The following is a 21,401-nucleotide window of genomic DNA, read 5'->3' on the forward strand; positions in this document are numbered from 1 at the left end:
GCTGTAGCGACGGTGAGTTTTCTAGTACACTATTATATACTGTGTTTTTAGATGTGCATCAGAAATGTCATTATTTACCATTGAATATCGATTAGCTTACGTAGCCTTAAGTCTGCAGATCGAGGACAAAGTTGTCGCAAACGTTTCTTTTACACTATTCTCATGATCTCATCTATAAGACAGAGCAACGTGCAGAACTTTTTTTTGTCTACAAAGGTTATTTCCAAGTTTATTTAATCATTTGTATTATGAATGGTCTGGACGTTCCCTCTGTAATGCCAATCTTTAGCCTTTTGTTACCATAATATCACCTCTAATTAATCTAACACAATGCTGAATTGACAGGTAAGTTTACTTGTGTACGGATAGTGTTCAGCACCAAGGACAGGTGTTTTTCTGTGTGGATGGTGTTCAGCACCAAGGACAGGTACGTTAACCTGTGTGGATGATGTTCAGCACCAGCTAGCCTACATGTGTGTGGATGTGTTCAGCACCAAGGACAGGTCTGTTCACCTGCATGTATGGTGTTCAGCAGTATGTTAAGTCGTGTGTGGATGATGTTCAGCACCAAGGACAAGTATGTAAGGTAATACTCACCTATTATGACGAATGTTAATGTAGACAACCTTGTAGTTTCATAAGTCATACCATACTTTATTGGTATGTCAGACCATCTACGTTAGTTTGCAGGCATTTTCATGTTGTACTACATTTACATGCTGTACTACATTTACATGTTGTTACAGTACTACATTTACATACAGGCGAGTAATATGCTCAATACATTTGGTAATATATCAGTGCACATCGCCCACTTATTTTAGTAACATACTTTCCTACCCATTTAGTCGACACAATGGCTAACAGTTTTCTCACCACAGAGAATTATAAAAGTGTAGCATTTAAAAGATGGTAAGAAAGCTCAGCATGATGGTTTTCTCATCTACACAAAATGGTAGGATGCCAGCAGCAAGGAGAAAATGGAGTGTTTGCGGTGGTTTTACATTATTTTGCAGTTGAAACAGTTGTGGGTAGGCGGGTAGAAGACACCAACAATGTCATAACTTGGGCAGTGTTATTCAGTCATAACTTGGGCATTGAAGGGGTCACCAATAAAACCATGGACATAAAACAATTGTGGACATTTCTCCTTTCACAATACAAACTCTGTTTTAATCTATGGAGCTTAATGCACATTTCCTAACTAGAGATACACAGAATAATATATCTATGTTGTATAAGTTCTCTAGTGGGCTGTTAGAGACTGAGGATCTAGTCTGGCAGAAGGTCGTCTCCCAGCTCTTCATCCCCAAACTCGTCCTCCGGCTGCTGACCACGCTGCCGTGCCGCGGTCTTGGGTCGCTCCGCGGCCGCGCCCAGGGGGTCAACATACGAGGCATCTGGGTGGGACAACATATCAATTATAATGTAATACAACAAGTGGGACCGCGTGGCACGATCGGGAGCGCGTTGGTCTCAGGCCCGAGAGGTCCCGGGTTCAAATCCGCTTGCCGTGTCACCGATCTTGTGCCCTTGGGAAAGGCACTTTACACGACTTTCCTCACCTAACTCAGGTGTAAATGAGTACATAGCTTCGGCTAGTGGCAGTGACAGGCCTTTGTTGTGGTGACAGGCCATAGGGGCATGTTCGGGCATGACGCACCCGCCATGACACACGAGTCAGGGGTAGGAGGAACCCCTTACATCCTTGGTCGGAAGTCCTCCTAGGAGACGGAAACTCCAAATAACAAACCTGCATCTGCTGGGGCCGTCTTACACGTTGCAAACAATTGCCCCTGTAGGACTTAGTGCGCCAGTGGACGAGAGGGTGGTGGAGAAGGAAGTGCACACCCCTCCTTCACCTTAAAAAAAAAAAAGTGCAGGCCAGGCAGACGGGTCGCCTTAAACCCACCCTGTCTGCCTACCATTGTCTTCCGAGACAGACGGATGCCAAAACAAAAAAACAACAATAAGTAGTGTCACAAATAGGTAGTGTCACAAGTGATTGCTTTCTTATTAGAAAGGATTTGGGAAAACCAAAATTAGCCCCAACTGATTGCAACAGCATAGTACTGAATCAGATCTACTTATTAGTTATGTTACCCGTATATACGCCCCTGTAGCTGAATTGGTAGCTCACAGTTGAGCCCCTGGTTCCAAATAGTTGGTAACTGGGAGACCCCAGTTTGACTCCAGGGAGGCCTAAGGGCATAATTTTTATTTGGAGCTGCATTTATCTTTTGGAAGGGACGTACAATGGGAACCCCATATCAAAGGAGGTGCCTGAAGCATGTTGCAATAGCCTCATTAATCAGATGGGTACCTACTTATACTGTCTGTCCTACAAAGCAACTTATTGCTCAGTATGTGGAAATTTGTTTGTACAGTAGAAGCAAGCTAATTGCACAACGGATAACTGCACAGAATCACCAAATCCAAAACCAGTGTGGTGCAGCTGGATAACTTCGCATTATTGCACCACCCGGATAATTGCATGAAATGTTCTGGCAAATGGGGTGTATAATTAAACAGCTTCTACTGTATTTCTATTTTGCAGTTTGTAATTACCCATACAAATTTCCTACTTGTTGTGCCAATAAAGCTTCCAAAAGTTATAATACAAGAAATGACAATTCTAATTTAGTAACTGATGGATACATGGTTGTTGTTTTTTTCAAAGAATTCTTGAAAGCTGACATGAATAAAATTCTACAGGTCTCATTCTTTAAAACAATTTTGCCAACAATAAAGGAACACTACAGTATAATATACATACCCACTTCCCTCCTGGTGGCTTCGTAAGGCTCGTTGGAATCGGGGAGTCTCATCCGTCCGCTGCCGCTACGGGCGCTCCCGCCACGGGACGCGCTCCCCGCCCGGGCGCTGCCTCCCCTGCTGCCCCCGCTGCCGCCCCGTCCTGAGTCTTTACCAGTACGCAAAACATTCCATCATCAGTCAACAAACATCAGTCAGTAAATAACGCTGGTCACTTTAATCTTGGAAACACACTAGCCATTGGAATGTCATTGACAAGCAAATTTGGTGATTAAGTGGGACATCAGTATTAATCTGCAATGTTCACAGCTTTACATGTGATTAATAAAAAAAATGCAAGCTAATAAATTCAATTATAGTCTGCTGTTTTATCTATGGAAAAAAAAGGTCAAAAGTGCAAATGCTTTTTGGGTAGCTTGGTGAAAAGAATTTTTAACCCGAGGTGTTAAATTCCAAAATCTCCTTCTAGAATTCTTATATCTGGCAGTTTAGATTTCTAGATCGGAAGCTAAAGCTGTCATAAACCATGGAAACAGGCAGGCTGTATCAAACCTGTGAGAATGAAATGTCAGGACAAAAAAACTCTGTATATTTTCTTACAGAAATTCTCAGCAAATTCTACTATTTCTCGGTACAGGTGAAAAAGACACAATACTACTTAGGAGTCCATTTAGAACTTTTGAGAAGGCGTATAAAATGGGCATATGTGAACACCAATTTTACATTTTGAGAAGAAAAAAAACATTTCACAGATATTATGGTCAACACAATTTAAGGTTATATTTTCTCTACTTACTTCAATCTTCTGTAACTATAACGATATTTATCATTATAATAATTACATAATGAATCTAACCTCATAAGCTGCTTAACATAAAAATAATGGATTTTGCATGCATGATAAAGATCAAAGGGTCATTGGCAAAAAATGATTTGGTGATCACAGCACTGATTTGAATAATTATTTCAATGATGAGACCAGAAACAATCAATTATGACGTTCTGGCCTAGCGGGATGGTTGCCATAGTTACCTGCAGAACTGGCCCTGTCTGCAATGTTATCGACAAAAAAACACCCATGTTAGCATGGAGGCAAGCAGAACACATGACATGGCTAGGAGCCTGGTTAAACTTAAAGGTTCAGGTTGCAAGATAACACAAAATCAACAGACTGAGTGCCATCCTCCTTGCTAAACACGCAAGCAAAAGTATTGAGCCAGCGGTCACTACGGAGGATGGTACTCAGGCTACAAAACCAAAATGTGCTTCAATTTTTTGCTAAAAAGACATGGTACACAATGATTTAAAGTAGGTCCAAATAATTTTTGCAAAGAGTACAATATTATCATTAATATTACATGTATGTTGTGATTGACAAATAGAGCTACAACTGACACTTTTTGTCACCCCCCCCCCCCAACTCAAAGTAATTTCTTTTCAGCTCAATGGTAACAAATTCTTGTTGTGATTTTTTGCATACCCTTCTTTAATGTTTTGGCGACGCCTCAAGGGCTAGCCTAATTTAAACTACTGTAAGTTTGTCACATCATAAGTGAGTATAAAAAGCTGCAAAAACAAGGGGAACATTTTGTAGCAAAAATCTTGCAATAAGAGCCTTCAAGAAAAACTACCAATAATTATATTATGAAGCATAAAGAGATTTAAACTACCTTTATGCTTCAATCCTACAAGCAGATCATGCAAAAGGGAGAAAAGTATAATGCAAATACAGAAGGTTAGGTCCAAGTCGAAAAATATAGTAAGAGTGACTTCAAGAGTTCTACAAAGTTTTGTTTTCCTTCTAAATGTCTATGAGAAACAGGCTCTGAAGATGTTGCCAAAAAAATAGAGGCTTACTGAATGAGGTTACGAAATTATTAATAGTATCTACTTTGCAAAATGAGCAGGCCTTGCCCCTTACAAAAACATATTAGCATTGAAGCTGATTCTAGTTAATAATGTTAGCAAAAGGTTAACTTAAGAGAACCATTACTAACTCAAGAGAACCATTACTTAGAGAACACGAAAGGACAAACTGCAGCAGTACACTAAGTTAAACTTAAAGTGGATATTCTTGGTCCTTTATAATAGAACGTATATTAGATTTTTTTATATTGCTTTTTTGCATCACAATATATTCTTGACTCAGATTCTAGATGTGATTGTGTAAGGATGTACGCACCACTCCCGGCGCTGTGTTCCCGTATACCGCGCCCGCTACCGCGACGAGACCCACTACTGGCACGCTGGAATAAAAACAAGAAAGAAGCGAGACATTAAGTCTATGCGAAATGATTTCCAGTATGATACAAGTATCAACTAATATCTTTTTACATATTTTTTCACCTGAAGATTTGAGACCCTATTTTGCACAATTTACTGATGAATGTGTAATGTTAGACTGACTATGATGTACACATGCATGTGTTAGTACCCATCATGCAGTGCACCCGACTTCCCATGAGCCCCTGGGTGATTAGTGAGAAAAGCCGATGGACTCACATCTCCCCGGTGAGAGCCGTCCTGCTGGAAACAGACAGACAATGCTATAACACACAACACACGGGGCGCTCCCACACCCCTATGTTCTGACACCCGTAACCATAACCCAACACCCCAATATTCCGACACCCCTAACCGTAACCCAATACCCCTATGTACTGACACCCCTAACCCTAACCCAACATCCCAATATTCCCAATATAAACATAGGAGTGTTGGAACATAGGGCAGTTGGAACATTCGTGTTGTCAGAACATAGGGGTGTTGGAACATTGAGGGTTGGAACATTTGGGGTGAAGGAACATAGGGGTATTGGACATTTGGGGTGTTAGAACATACATGTAGGGGTGTTGGAACATTCGAGTTGTTAGAACATAGGGGTGTTGGAACATTCTGGGTGTTAGAACATAGGGGTGTTGGAACTTTTGGGATTTTAGAACATACATGTAGGGGTGTTGGACTTTCACAGAAAAATGATCTGAAAGTGTGGGATAAAATGTCCCTGATCTGAAAGTGTGGGAAAAAATGTCCCTGATTTATATGGACATAGGGTAAAGACAATGTTGTAAAGTTGCTATGTTTGGGTTATACAATTATGAAATAATTAAAAATTAAACAGACCTAACCTAATTCTTTTTCCTCTCGTATATTCTTAAATCGAAGTCTATGACACAAAAATTTACCACAGAAGTGAGTGTACATGTATGTATGTACTACACTGACATGTGATGCCTTTGATGATTAAAGACCTTAAACAGTGTTTGGTACTATTCTTACCTGTTCTCTCAGTTCTCTGGCCTTTTCTGCCTTCTTAAGTTTGGTGGCGTAATCCTGGGCCTCCTTCAGTCCAAGGTCGTTACAAAGTCGCACCAGAAAACGCAGGCCTGGAAAAGCAAGGAATTTACTGTAAATTCATTTATTTTTGCAGAGGCTTTCTTTCACAGTAGAAGCGGAAAAGCAAACATGGTAGTACGTCAATGTAAGTTAGACATCCAGGTAATAAGATACACCAAAAAGTAGTTACTTAAGCAACTGGATATGGTTTTGGAAACGTTTTTTTGACACACTTTTTGGTGTAAACATGGTAGTAGAAATACATAAAAAAAAAAACATACAGTATACATCTCTATAATAAATATAAATTGAACAAAAACTGGTGCCATTGAGGAGAGTTTACAAATAAAATAAAAACATCTAGAACTAAAAAGGAAAAAAGTAACCCGGTCCTTACTGACAGAAGTACTTGAAAAGCTAAATTCTAAAAAAACGTTAAACAATAATGTATCAAGAGCTATTCTGATACACATGTATATAGCAAACTTACATTCAACATTCTCTGGGAATTTACTGTGGATTTCCTTGTAGGTCTCAAGGGCTTGCTGGTAGTTACCTGGATAGGGAAATAAAAATCAGAATGTGTTTGAATTTTATCATACACTCTGCATGTCAATATCATAAACCGCAGAGAGAAATGGGACTTTGTTAAGTTATTGACAAATCTCATACAGAAAAAAAATCCTTACCACTCCTCCTGTGACAGCTGGCCACCATCAACTGCCATTTCACCTGGCTTGGTCTGGAGAAAAATAATAATCATTAAACAAAACTGTACTGAATGTGGAATTGTTAAGTGTCTATCTTTTTTGATTATTGGGTTGACCAATTACTCCTTGAAGCCAGGGGCTGAATTACGTGGAGTTTATAACTGCCATTAGGCGCTAACTCACTGGAGGTGACCTCAATATGATAGCAGTTTCCCAGGTATGTATATTGCCACAACCATAGGAGAGTAGGTTTTGAACCACTCAAACCAGGATGGAACTCTACTCATTTTGATAAACATTGTGGTTGAGGTCCGAATCTGGTATAATTCAGACTTTCTACAGTGGCACACTTGGCACACCCAAAGCCTTCAAAATGTTTAATGGAAGCCAGAGTGTGATAACAGTAGAACACCCACATTGATAAACAAGAGCAACACTTACTGAATGACTGCAGCTCGTTCGAAGTAGTGTATGGCCTTCTCACAGAACTGGGAGTCGATATAGTATGCACCCAGCCACTCAATTATCTCAATGTTGGACGGGAAATAGCGGAAGGACTGAAAAGGAAAAAAACACAGCATCTAAGAACTTCATGTTACAATTTGAAGACTTTATATCCGTACACAAAATAAAGTGCTTAGCAACAAGCAATCTAAGAACTTGTGGAGAAACCAACATTTTGGAAAACAATGTACTGGTCAATTCATAATCTTTCACTTTATTTAAACAATAAATCTTTTTACCACAATGTCCATACATATATCAAGTTTTGTAAAAATGCTAGTGTTTACCATTTGAATTTTCACTACAAAATCATCAAGAATGGATATGAAGTACAACATTTATAGTTTTGCATCCTTCCTAGAACTGTAGCACCACCGTCTATTTCAGGTCCTTTTCCCATTTATCCAATCAATAATTTCAAACAAAGTATACATGCACCCTGACTTTGTTAACCATTTGCTGTACCTTTTGAATTTTGAGAAGTTTAAGCAAGAAAATGTGGCATTATTCGTAAGAGGAAAATCTTTTGATTCCTGGCCTAACTTTAATTCTACACAAACCCCTCTTTCTGAATTTTCAATCCTAATAAATACGGCAGCTATCCTACCTCATAGTGGTACTGGAAGGCCTGTGTCTTGTCCCCCTCGTTGTCGTAGATCTCTCCCAGTCGGGCCAGTACGAAGGCGTCCGTAGGGACCACCCCTATCAGCTGCATGAACCATTCCGTGGCCTGCGCTGTGTCCTCCAGAAGGTCATATCTGGCAGCGGTCAAGGTCAAATTCCATCTTTGATCTCTAAAGGCATTTTATATATTCTAACATTCTCAAACAGTTATGTTTCATCAACCAATAGAAATATACCACAAAACTTTTTAAAGCTTCCTGATGATGATTTGTGTACTTATATATTAATTTTGATGAAATTGAAGTGGGGAGTGGATGATCAATGGCAACAAACGACTGTTATGAAAGGGCCAATCAGGTAGGTCCTTTGTCCCTGGGATGGAACCTGCCTTCTCAGCCAATCACAGCCCAGCTTCTATCTCAAGCAACCAATTTTTAATACCACCTTAAAGTTTGTTTTAGAAATAGACATAAAACAGAAGATTTAAGTCCTTAAGTTGAAGCACTAAGTGTTTAAGACAGAATGATATCTTGTCTTAAGAACTCTTTTTAAGAATAAGGACTGTAAGTGATAACATTACAGTCTTAAGCCATGAGTGCGTCTGGAAGGATACAGGTCAGCTATCTGGTAGATAACCTGAGCACTGTTCCTCAGGATGGCGTGGAGCTTAAGGAAGCAGTCCAGCGAGTCTTCAAGACGTCCTATCTTCTTGTAGGTCAGACCTGGGGGATTAGGAATACAAGAGTTATCAATTTGCTTCATGGTTTTAACAAAGGTTACAACAACAGACAAAATTTGACATATTCCAAGTTAGAATGTAGTCTAATTTTTTATTTATATAAGGCCACAGCAAGTAAATTTTATGGATGACATAAGCACACGCATTAATTTTCGCCTGATTTCAGAAAAAAAACAAGAATTTTTTTCATCCGCAGGGATGGTCAACATGACGATTAATGTACCAAAATGAGCAAATATGTTGTGTTGTAGCCTAATAATTGTACTTGTAGAAGTGACACTTGCGAGGTTCCCAGGACTGTAGTAGCAGAAATGTAACTTATTGGATAGTTGTAAAAGTGATACCAATATGGAAGCTATGAGTGTGGTTACCAACTTTGATGGTGATGCCAGTCCACTACACTAGTGTCACTTTTACCGCACCAGTACATGTCTTAAATACAGGAATGAATGCCTTGTTGGCTCTGATACCATGTTTTGTCCCTTTAATTCTTGTTATAACATTCATCACAACTTTATGGTGCCTATTTTTCAAAATGTAACCATCTTTTTTCACCCATCTTGTTTTTTTTTCTGCCCTATCGTACTATTTTTGCAGTCTGCAGAGGATGTCATCCATAAAATTTACTTGTTGTGGCCTAAACCAAAAATACTAGGATATCGCAACATTGCTTTTACAACAGGTGGAAGTGTCTGAATTTAGTAGCATTTAGAACAGATTTAGAATGTATCTTACAAAGACACAATACTGTAAACCTTGAAACATTTGCAACAGTTTTAATTTTTGCACTAATTCAACACACCACAAAATATGTGTTTCCATGGAAATAATGAATATTCAAAATCTCATTTGCCAGGAATTCTGTTCCCGCAAAAATAACAGAATTTCCAGTAGAAGCTGACCTAGGTTGTAGAGAGCCTCGGTGCAGGTGGAGTCGTTCCTGAGAGCCTCCTGGTAGAATTCCCGCGCCCGCTCGTGTTCACCTTGCATGAACACACAGTTTCCCTTGTTGACCAGGGCTGGGTTGGGGGATGAAAACAATGTGATTGTGAAGCCAATGCTTAACAAAACAAAAGGCTTGGTAACAGAATTGCACAACAAAAGTACACCTTGAAAGTATTTCGAGGGCAAAATTCTCATACATAATAAATACAGTACTTTCCTGCAGAGTTGCTTGCAGTTTAAAATTGAACTTCTAGCTATAGAGGGCCTAAAACCAATTTTCCTGCTTACTTACCAGAACTATTACCTGAAAAAACGTACAGAAATTTACTGATATTTTTGTACGCTGTACACAGTACAAATACTGCAAGTGACCACCTGTACATAAGGACCACCTGGCCAATGAGACCACTTGGTGGTGGTCCCTTAGATAATTTTTCCTGTTGACAAAAGCATAAAGAATTCTGTCTGTAGTCCACATAGACCAGATTTTATTGGTCCTCTGAGTGATCTTTTTTGGTACTTTGGACTGTGTGAAATATCCATAGTGTGGATAATATTTAGCATGGAGAAAAACACCTGAGTGCTCCAGTCTCACCTGAGGGGTTGTACCTGTCCGCTGTCATGGCAACTTCAGCGTATTTGTCTGCCTGGCCAATCTCATTCTCCTATAACATAACATACAACAACATCCTTGTGTTAAACACAGTCTCCCCAGCAAAATTGTCATTGTGGCGAGTCACGATGTCATTGTGGCGTACGTGCCAAGCAGGGCTCTAGCCAGCGTCCGTTTTTCCGTCAATTGACGGAAATTTGCTGCGTGTGACGGAAAAATTTTAAAACCAATCCGTCAACTTTGACAGACAAAAATCTAATAAAAGCTCCTTGGTGGAAGCTACAGGCTGCTTGGGGACGGTGTGTCGGTGCCCTTTTGCATACGATAATCTCATTAAAACCTGCTTTTCAAGGTCTCAGTTCAGTCTCTCCTGGAATAGTGTTTTCGCGACAATGGGAATTGGCTGACGGAAAAAAATGTCGAGCTGGCTAGAGCCCTGGTGCCAAGCAATCCTGCTCCTTCGCCATATGGGTCCAATTCCGTGGATAGAAGGGCGAAGGTTTGATCCCTGAGCTTACCCAGATTAAACAAGTTGTAATGCATTAAATCTCAGATTGTTATATAATAAAAGCAGTTTATTAGGGACCTTCAAGTGTAAAAGAACCTACCACACTTATCAGAAGAGTAGGCTAACCTGGTGTGCTTGGTTAAAAACGTGCTCCATAGGCAAGCTGCAATACACTACTATCTCTCTGTGTGGCTCTTTTTGTCTACTATACTAGCCAACAAAAAAGCATCAAGTTTAACCTGAATTGAGGATAACAACAGAAGAAAAAGAATGATACACAATGTTGGGTCTGAAGATTACAACATAAGGTCTTAGCACATCCCAAGACATTTTCCTAAGACTTACCAAGAAGTACAGGAAAGACAAGTTGGTGGCAGCAGTGGAGGCCACCTTGGAGTCCTTCTTCTCAAACGACTTAAGGGTCTCAACAGCCTAAAAGAAGAGAAACTTCTCATGAATACATATCAGCATTTTGTGCAAACAGTTTTATTAGTAAAAATTAGACATAGATTAGATTCACTAACAAAAAAAACTATGATTAAAACTACATGTAGTAATACTGTTTCAAAAAGTGCATGTAAAGTGTCATTAATAACTATCTTTGTATAATCAAATCAAGTGCTGTCAAAATCTTGATAGTTCTGTCTTCTGCTTCAACTTGGTATAAAACATTATAAGAAACTGGTCAAAATGAACATAAAACAGTGAAAGCCTACTTTCCCTTCAGCTACAAAATTAATTCCCCACGAATAACAGTTTCTAGTAACCAGTCAAGATGATGAAACAAGTTAGACAGAAGGGAACAAGTGAAAGAGCTAGGTGGGTGGGGAACTAGACAAAAATTATGCTTGATTCAAAACGATGTTCCATTGTGAGTGTGACTACTTGTGCATGCATTTGTAGCCTTGAAAACAATGCCCAAACAAAACCAACTACCATAGTCTTTTTTGCATGTTGTTTGTTAGTCCTTGAACCACCAAGAAATCCCAGGCAACCAGTACAAGGTTTGATACTTATATAAAATAAATGGTTCTTTTCTTGTAGGCAGAACCTAATGGATGAAGAATTGAGTCATTAAATAGTGCAAAACAGAAATATCATACACTCAGATAGTATATGTCTCCTCTGCCCTTGAAAAATGCATTGGATTGTATTTGTTGGGTCTTGTACATGCATAAATAAAACATATAATGTTTGTCGTGGTGTAATATCAATTCATAGTTCTATGTTGTGGTTTTGATAATCTACAGCAAGGACGTTACATCAGCAGGACTGAGCACGTAGTTAACACCCCGCTGCGCCCATTGTTTCGCCGTGCGAAATCCCGCTGCCTTTTTTTGTGCCCGCCCCGCCGCGGTACTTCTTTGTATAGAACGTCCGGTGCTGGTTTTCGCGAGGTTTTGCTGGAAATTACATATTAATGAGCATCGCTATGACGTCAGATAGCCCGAGCCGTCCCGAGGACTCGCTCGGAATCCAGCTGTTTTCTGACTATTTCCTTATTTGGGGAGCGTTTCTGTCATGCGCAGAAGTCTGCATCTTTTAGAGAAAGAAATGGCGGACATTTTGGTGTTTATCTGATCGTCGTAGGACAATCATGGGTGAGTTTACGGACTTTTTCGTCCAAATCTCTTCATATTCTCGGCCGCTAAATATGTAAGAAAATGCACAGATTTATGCTGCTATAACATAGTTTCGCAAATTTTCCTGTTTTAGCGAAAAATTTTCCATGAAAGTACGGACCCATTTTTCTGCATTCCTGCATTGTTTTGATCAGAGCCCGGTTGATTTTTTCAGATCTCGGAGCTCAAACTTTGCTCACAGTGTAACAAAATGCCGTAGATGGCCTTCCTCCGTGAACCAACAAAGTGGTGGGAGGGGGAAAAGTCCGTACTTTTTGGAGATCGTTGGGGAACTTCTGAAGCTAAAATCGTTTGCTACATGCCGGAATACGCGGAGACATGTGCGGACAAGTTCATATCAATTTGTTTATGTAACGTTAACGTTGTACATCTAGGTTCCCAATCTTATCGAGTCCATGTTTGTGCATTTTCAGGTCGCAAACTGCTGGGGAAGGGAAGGCCACTCAATCGACATCATAGAGCATACAGCTTTGCCGAAAAGGCCACATAGTCTGAATAAAAAAATTCACGCAACTGAAGCAAGAGTAGTAATCATCGTGTTCTATTTTTATGAACTGTAACGTTATTTCTAAATAGAATAAGTAACGGTTATATCTTGTAAATCTCCGAGTCGGTATCAGACTTGACGGTAGCGATGAATAAAGATCCCCCCTCCCCACCGTTTATTTATTTCCGCTACGCAAGCACACTTGCGCTACGCAAGCAAAGTATGAACAAGGACGTTATATAACGTCCTTGTTATGAACGGGTCTTGAAGGTAAGAATTTTTTTTGTAAGGATGCTCTTAAGATACAAAATTGTTTTTAAAATAAACTTCTAACATTAAGTCTGGTGTGTCACTGTCAATTATTGTGCCAGTAAAGTCAGCTATAAACCGTTACGTATTGCAAGTAAAAGTGTTACTGCTATTGCTAGTTCTGCGCTGTTTGCATGACATCCAGCTGTCTCCAATTCTTCAAGAACTTCTTCAAATCACTCAAAACCAAGGTCTAACCCAAGTCACACCATTATAGTGAATTTGTGTTACAATAGAGGGATGCTTGTGGCAGCCTGGAATCAGGGGTAATTCATATCTAGGTGTCAATTGCTCTCTTCACACATGAATCGAAGCTTGATGAATAGGCACTGAGTCTGAACTCAGTCCTTCTGATGTAACGTCCTTGTCTACAGTCATATACAATTTTGGAGAGATTCCAAACCTAATGTTTTTGTTATCGAGAACTAAGAGAAACAATGGCTGAAAGTATAATTCAGATTCTAGCAGAACAAGGTCGCTGCAGGACAGTTTGGGGAAGTAGTTGGAAAAAAGAAAGACGTCAGGCTGGAATGGAAGTCAGGGGTCATCAGGCCTGTCAATGAAAGGTCGGTAAAAGTCAGGGGTGAAAGGTCAACCACCACCACACCTGGTTGAAGTCCTTCTGCTTTAGGTACATGATGGCTTTGTTGATCTCAAGGTCGTTGGCCATCTCCAGGAAACTGGGAGACGTCTTGACCTGCTCTACACACCTGGGGACACAGGGGAGAACCATTGTGATATGAGGTCATAACAGTCTCAAGGTCAATGGGAACCTCAAGGTCGTTAGCTGGGTCAAGGTCGTTGGCCATCTCCAGGAAATTGGGAGATGTCTTCACCTGCTCTACACACCGCACCTAGGGACACAAGGGAGTAGTATTGTGACATAAGGTTATTAGTCTCAAGGTTATTGGGCATCTCAAGGTCGTTGGCTGGGTCAAGGTCGTTGGCCATCTCCAGGAAACTGGACGACGTCTTCACCTGCTCTACACACCTGGGGACACAGGTGAGAAGTGTCGAGACAGAGGGTAAAGGTCATTGGGCATCTCAAGGTCGTTGGCTGCATCAAGGTCATTGTTCATGTCCATGAAGCTGCATGATCTTCACCTATTTCCTGAATAAGAAAGGGAAGAAATTCTTGACATCATTTTGCAGGAACACCTGCTGGTTTATGGGTGTAGCGTGCCCATACATTGCGGTGACGCAAAGCAACGGTGGTAACCGTGTCGGAGTGAGTGCTTGGTGTTAGTCACAACACCCCACCGTCACCTGACCCGAACGATAACCAACGAGCAGAGAGCTACGGTGCGCAAACCTCTTCCAGGTTCTTCTTGCGGAGGTGAGTCATGGCCTTGTTCATCTCCAGCTCTTGTGCAAGCTCACAGACCAGCGAGTGTTTCACGTGGTCTACACACCTGAAATGCAAATCTTTATCAAATATCTGTAAATCTTACACACAGAAGAGAGTCGAAATAACGAATTTCAAAGCATTAATTTGTTTTAGAAAATCATAATGCTTCAAATCTATAAAGATTTGGAAGATCACTGTTGTGACTTACAATTGACTGAAGTACATTCATATTATATTGTACATCAAAACCTACATTGCAAATCTACTTCCAAACTAAGTGCATATTGCATTTTCTGTTAAAACTTTGTATTTGGAAACAATGTTATACATGTATACGCGACCACAGACACACAATATCTTCTTTAAGATAATTTTCGTAGCTACCATTTCATCTTTATGGCAAAGAATTACATGAAAGATATAAAGTGTATGGTTTTACATCATGCTTTCTTTACAATTAGAACATACATTGTATATAGAAAAACATTAAATCATTATATCTAGAATGTAGCTCAAGTACTTATAATTTTTGACAGTTATCTGAGGTGATATGAGAAATTCCTTGTGCGATATTTACCAGTCGTAACCTGCTGCGAAGGAGCTCTCGATGGCGGGCGCGATCACCTTGGCTGCCGCCATGATGCACTTCTCTGCGTATGTTTTCCTGAAGTGGTGGAAAATCATGGTCAGCAAGTGGAGAAAGAAATAATCATCAAGCTAAAACTATCAGCAGTTTAGGCACTGATTTATTGTACATTGATATGCATGAATTTTAAACAAGTGTGCTACTTTTATACTTGTGAAAATAAGAAAAACTAACTCTCAAAGTGTCAATAAACAAGAAATCAATGCAGTTGAACAAGTCTTAGCATTAATCTACTGGATGGACAGTCATAAGGAAGAAACCAAATCAAATACCACAAATATACAAATAGAATGGGTGTGACGTAATTAATGTGACCTAGTGTATTTCCTGCTGCAGTTTTCTAGATAGTCACTGGGGGGCATTCATAATAAAAGAAAGAATGAAAGATAGGAGGACATACTTCTCTCTCTCCATCTGTCTCAGAGTGTCGTTCCTAATCACCTCCAGGATCATGTTGTAGTGCTTGTCATCCTGGGGGGTAGATGGCAGGAGAAGGGGGGGTCAGTAAAACAAGGGGGGTTCCTCTTCGTCAACTCATAGTAATATAGTAATACATATCCCTGTAATGGCTGTATATATCATACTAGATAATTTGAATTCAGAGAAACTCTAATGGAAATTAAAGATCACAAAAATAAGGATTCTGTGGATAGAAGTTAAGTACTTACAGGATGGGGCAGATATTTGTCCTCGTCGTCGATGTTGAGAGCACAGTTGAGCAGGCGCTGGAAAGTCTTCTTCATTTTCTCACGATCCCCCAGCGCAAAGTAACACAGGATGAGATTAAACCCTGGGAGGATAGATCAGTGGTTAGTACGTATGTTCACACATCCAAAGATGGAACCATCCTCACATGCCAGGCCCAATGCTTGCAATGTGTGTCTCAAGTAACTGCCTTGGTACAGGCAAGTGATCTGTCCTTTTTGCTTTGTAAATGGAAAACTTTGAAATTCTCTCCTGTTGTTGTATGTTGCCAGCCAATCACATTGCTACACAATGTCAAGAGGCAATGTGATTGGCTGCAACCGTTCTTCTAATAACAAGAGGGAGAGTACCTGATTGGCTGACGGCTGGTAAGCCCTAACCAAGCAAAACAGACTGCATGTTGAAATGACAGGGCTGTTCCTTGTGACACACAACGATTGTCCTGGCATGTGGCAATGGATTGATCCAGCAAACATTTGACAATATATATTTAGACTATTAGCACTAAGACAATGGGATTCAATGGTGCATTTCTTGCAACAGTAATTTTCATATCTTTTGCTCCCAAACATTTCTGAGTAATTTCCAACCCAATCACAGTAGAAGCCAGTTAATTGCACAACGGATTAACGCACACTTCTGTTAACTGCACAGAATCCAAAAATCACAAACCGGTGCGGTCCAGCTAGATAACTTCGCATTATTGCACCATCCGGATAATTGCACGAAATTCACTGGCAAATAGGCCGTGCAATTAAGCGGCTTCTACTGTGCAGTATCTCCTTAATTGTAATTCTGACTGATGATATACAACTGTACAAATATATGATATTTTTTCAGCAGTAAGAAATGTGACGTACCAGACTTGAAGTCAGGTTTTTCGTTCATGACGTGTTCCAGGGTTGTGACAGCGTCCGAGTACTGCCCCATACGGATAAACACCAGCGCGATGTTCTGCATGATACGTGCCCTAAAACACATGGAACACAAAAACATGTAGTTTTTTAGTTTGACAATAGACTGTTATAGGTTACTGAAGACCAACTATGGATATATATACAGCAGGCTTTTAGCCAGGCATGCGTCAAGGCGTCATTTGGACACGCTTTTCTTAAAATAACAAGAGATTGGATACACTAGATGCCCTTACACTGGGGAGCAGATCCTCTGGCAAGCATGAAATTCTGATTGACCAGGGATGCCACTAGATCATTTGTGGTCACAGTCTTCTACTGTCTTCTACAGTCTTCTCTTGACAGTAATGTCTACCGCAGGATACTTTAGAATGCACCACTTTGACTTAAAAATTCTCTTAAACTCTGCACCATGGAAGGCGGATACCCCCGGACTGCCCTATATCACTTACCGCGACTCACCAAGAAATTTGGGCCCCCTATGATAAGATCCCAGTTAAAATCCTGATGTTGTATCAGAAATGACAAAACAAACGTATCATTCTTCATCCTCACCTCATTTCCTTGTGTGCAGTAGGAACCTGGTCCAGAGCCATGCGGTAGAACTTGATGGCCTTGGCGTAGTTGCGCTGCTTGAAGTAGATGTTCCCCATGTTGACGCGCAGACGCCCCGCGTTACTGAACATCTTGTTCTTCACGATGACCGTGTACGTGTTCAGGGCCTCGTTATACATCTCGTTAGCTGCATACTGATTGGCTAGGTTGAAGAGAACCTGAAACAGCAGATTAGATTACGACTGAAGCTATTTGTCTTTTTTTTTCAAATCTGAATACCATTTTAAAACTCTTTCTTTTTGAGATGAAACTGTGGAGAAACATCTAACTTCTAAGGAAAGGTTTTTTATTGTTAAGTGCTAAAAACAATAAAAAAAGACAAAATTGATTTCAAACCAGTGAGCTATTCCTCCACTGGCCGTGACAGACAAGACAGAGACTATGTATAGTACTTAGTGTTTACAGGTTCATTGTACGGGGCAAATTCCCATAGCTCTTTTCGGCAAGCGCAACAAACAGTGGACCATGGCTTTATGTCCTGTTCTAAAGTCTTACTCTACAAATCCTATTTCCAATAGCATATGTATTGGCCGAGTGACAAAGTTATTATTCGAACTCCCGAACTCTACATTTTGTAGATCTTGAGGCAGAGTCACTAACTACTGGACTAAGCATGTTACTCTAATAATAATGTAATTAGACTTCTACATCCCTAGCAATGTTGTAGATAATCTTACCGAGTACGTAAGATCCAGGTTGATCTGTTCTCCGGACGCCAGCTGTTCCCGCTGTCGGACCAGCTGTCTCTCCTGTCGTCCCGCTTCCTTCGCCTTCTCCAGCGCCTGATTGGTTGAGAGTAGAGCAGTTTGATTTTTCAAACAGTGTACCATGTTCTTAAAGCAAGGTTTGAAATAGAGGTGGGTACTGGTTCAGGCACAGGTCCGATTCATGTCCAGATTATTGTTTGTAAATTGGCAATACTCAAAACAATGGTCCATTTTGCAACAACTTCAAGAAATCTGTTTGGTGGAGTATCCGACATACACTGTCATTTTGAAATTCTATCTTCATCTATCTAAACAATGCTAAGTTTGACTGTAGAAACTTGGTAGAGATGGGTTCTCATTAGTCCAAGATCTGGTCCACTGATTTTTTTCAGACCAGTCCAACGAGAAAAATTATTTGTATCTGTACTAGTCAGCATACCGTTACTCACCAAGGGGTGAGTACCAGTATACTGACCAGAACCCCTAGTTTGAAACTGTGCTGTTTTAAATACATTTACTGCTATGATTTAGCCAGCATGCTACCACTAGATTATTGCAGTGTTTAATCAGTAATCACACAGTATAACATGGAAATTTACTGACCAGACTGAACTCAGCCCGACTGTTGGCCATGCAGCTCTCCTCCACCAACTCCATCACTTTCTTCTCCAGCTGTTTCACTTTCTCTTCAGGGCTGGGGATAGGAGGGGGGCACACAGATCAGTTATCAATTATCAGAAGAAAGACAATTGAGAGATAATAGTTTCTATACAGAGGAATTTAACTTTATTTCAACACAAAAATTGGGACTCATCAATCTACAAACACAGATGAACTTTCAAGATGGTAATTTATATTTCAGTACCAGTTTTTGCACGTGGTAGGATGGGGAGAGAAACACCCCGCATTTGCTCATAATAAATGTCGACTTTGTAGTTTTTCTTTAACTTCCACGAAAGAATTGGGGGGCTAAATTGTTGCCAGTTGCAACCCTATAAACTAGAAAAGTAACAAACCAATCTCTCAGTTACACAAAACATCATTCTTTTTTATACCTAATTTTTTATAATTTTTCATACTATTAGAAATGCTTCACACCTGTCTTCAGCCTTAGCCTCCAGTGGGGGTGCCGGGCCCTTAGCCTGGTTCAGAGGGTCAAACTGCATACCTGGGATAAACACAATCACCTTCATTAACACCTGACAACTTTTTACTGGTAACTGAAAAAGTTCATCCATATGTCATACAGTGCTTTTACATGTCCAACACAATGCAATACTTGTTTTAGATAAGAAAGAATAATAATTCTGTAATAAAGGAAGAGATGATTCTACAATGACATGGAGGCTGACCACCCCTCTTTACCTCGTGGCGCAGACGAGTAACCAGCTGCTCGCACTGCTGTCATGGGCCGCGCCACTCCCTCCTAGGGGTCGGGAAAAATAAAAATTTAAAATGTAATTTGTATGACATAGTTTTAAGACAACAGTGAATTTTAAACTACATGTATGATTATAATCCACCGATTGAGTGCAAAGTTTTTCTCATACATCTATTGACTGATTTCTAAATTTTATTAGAATAATTTAGATTGAACAATGGCACTCCTTCTACTTCTAGTAAACAAACGGTGAGTAGTACTACTCCCTACCTGTGCCCCTGTAGTAGGACGTCCCATGGACGACACCATGCCAGTCTTCATACGCTGTGCTGCCGTCCCCAGCGGTCGCGGACCTGCGCCCAGCACGGGCTTCACGGAGGCAGTCGGCTGGAACAGACGGGACACTGATCGTGACATCTCATAATGACGTCTTTGTATTAAACGAAAAAAGATACTATCCTCTGTATGCCCACTTTAGTACGCAATCACAAATTTTTTTGCAATGAGAAACCCATACCAGAACGTTAAAAATCATAGCTATGCAACTATAAATTCTATACTTCAATAAAAAAAAAATTAAAAAGCATGATCTTTCAATAGGATCAAACTATCTTAAATGTCTTAAAATCTAACTTTTCCCAACCATACAATACCATATACATGTACAGATATTCTTCTTATATTCGTGTAGTGGTAAACCTTTTGGCGTTGTGGTTTGCACGTTGGGTTTGTGACCTCACGGCCAATGTTTGGCATCAGTTTGAATCCAGGGAAACAGGATATTGTTTCTTTCTGTTTCCACGCCTTTCTTAAATATTCACACCAGTTCCTAAAATTTTACCTACCTTGAAGCTATTTATCTTGCCAAACATTTACTATATTGTTACTGCTAAAATCTGTAAACTGACCCTACCGGTGGCCTGCGTCCGTGGCTGGTTTTGACCGCCTGTTGGAAACCTTCATCGTTGTCGATGTCTTCATCAAACTGCGGGTTGTAGTCGTTATAACCCGAGTAGATGTCATCCTCGTCTTCAGGCACCAAGTGGACGTTCCGCATCATCTTGGAACCTAAAGTTTATCTCTAAAAACGTACAAGTACTTTTAGTGTAAAGTAAAAAGAATCTTCGGTTGTTTAATTTTCTAGAAATAGCTAGGGACTGTAGAATTTGAGTTTGGGTCGGTTTTCCGTTCGTGGGTATTATCTACATTACGTGGGCATCCATAAGTTTGAGACAGGAAACCGTATCTCATTGCAATATCATAAATCGATGATCATAAAACTCTATGAAATCCGCTGGCCCCCCTCCCCACCTGTCAACCTTATTATCTCGGCGTTTGTACGGCTCAAATTCAGGATTTTGTCCCGAAATCTCTGCTCTGATATGATTCTGTGTTCGATGAGATCATGCTGTGTCATGCACGTGGATATCTTACACGAACTTACCGACTTATTGCCAGAAAACCGATCCCCTGTTCCGGAATGACAGTCTCCACACAAACTTTTCGAAGCTAGGTATTTCCCTTCCCGTCGTTCCAAGCGGCTGTCTCTAATGGTATCAATAACACTGCAGCGACGCCTAGAGGTAATAGAAATAATTGCAGCCTCCTGCTCACATGTCAAAAGCGGCCTCTAGCAGGTAAAGGAAGTAACGCAGCCAGATTGGCGCCTATGGTCTGCAATATTTCTTTCAGCCGCTACATGTCGCTAATGTCACATGCTATGCGTACGTGACCAAGCAATGATTTAGGACGGTTTTGGAACGAAGACGTGCATTTGTGAATAACTATGAGTTTTATTCTTGGACTAAATGGATGTTGCCAGACTAGAAAGGTCCCTGGTTTTAGTATATGACTGTGGTAACGTCATACGACCCTCATGTGCGATGCGAGGC

At 40.4% G+C, this 21,401-nt stretch overlaps 1 protein-coding gene across 7 annotated transcripts; it reads right to left on the bottom strand.

Moving 5' to 3' along the window:
• Positions 1-627: 627 nt before the first annotated feature.
• On the bottom strand, positions 628-21,108 carry LOC118423288 (intraflagellar transport protein 88 homolog). 7 transcript variants are annotated; one of them, XM_035831381.1, is made up of 27 exons: positions 20,954-21,108; positions 20,423-20,590; positions 19,780-19,896; positions 19,494-19,554; positions 19,227-19,296; positions 18,732-18,822; positions 18,099-18,203; positions 17,362-17,579; positions 16,753-16,862; positions 15,856-15,977; positions 15,588-15,658; positions 15,119-15,205; positions 13,801-13,903; positions 11,100-11,186; positions 10,229-10,298; positions 9,591-9,707; positions 8,563-8,671; positions 7,933-8,083; positions 7,263-7,378; positions 6,801-6,853; positions 6,602-6,667; positions 6,055-6,161; positions 5,278-5,301; positions 4,958-5,021; positions 3,808-3,825; positions 2,777-2,923; positions 628-1,400 (listed from the first exon to the last, which is right to left on the bottom strand). In XM_035831381.1, the coding sequence occupies exons 2-27, from the start codon at positions 20,567-20,569 to the stop codon at positions 1,273-1,275; spliced, it is 2,559 nt and encodes an 852-aa protein (XP_035687274.1). In that variant the 5' UTR covers positions 20,570-20,590; positions 20,954-21,108; the 3' UTR covers positions 628-1,272. The 7 variants fall into 7 exon arrangements, with proteins under 7 accessions (XP_035687274.1, XP_035687275.1, XP_035687277.1 ...); XM_035831382.1 differs by lacking the exon at positions 13,801-13,903 and adding an exon at positions 14,506-14,605; XM_035831384.1 differs by lacking the exon at positions 5,278-5,301.
• Between the last annotated feature and the right edge of the window lie 293 nt (positions 21,109-21,401).

Source organism: Branchiostoma floridae, chromosome 9 (genome assembly GCF_000003815.2).
Source record: "Branchiostoma floridae strain S238N-H82 chromosome 9, Bfl_VNyyK, whole genome shotgun sequence".
NCBI classification, from domain to species: Eukaryota; Metazoa; Chordata; class Leptocardii; order Amphioxiformes; family Branchiostomatidae; genus Branchiostoma; species Branchiostoma floridae.

Excerpts from the sequence above, each read along its gene's own strand:
- LOC118423288 (XM_035831381.1), bottom strand. The coding sequence starts at position 20,569 with ATGATGCGGAACGTCCACTTGGTGCCTGAAGACGAGGATGACATCTAC. Across the intron at positions 10,299-11,099 it reads TGTCTTTCCTGTACTTCTTG|GAGAATGAGATTGGCCAGGC; the intron begins GTAAGTCTTAGG and ends GTTATGTTATAG. Across the intron at positions 5,022-5,277 it reads ACGGCTCTCACCGGGGAGAT|CGTGCCAGTAGTGGGTCTCG; the intron begins GTGAGTCCATCG and ends TTTTTATTCCAG.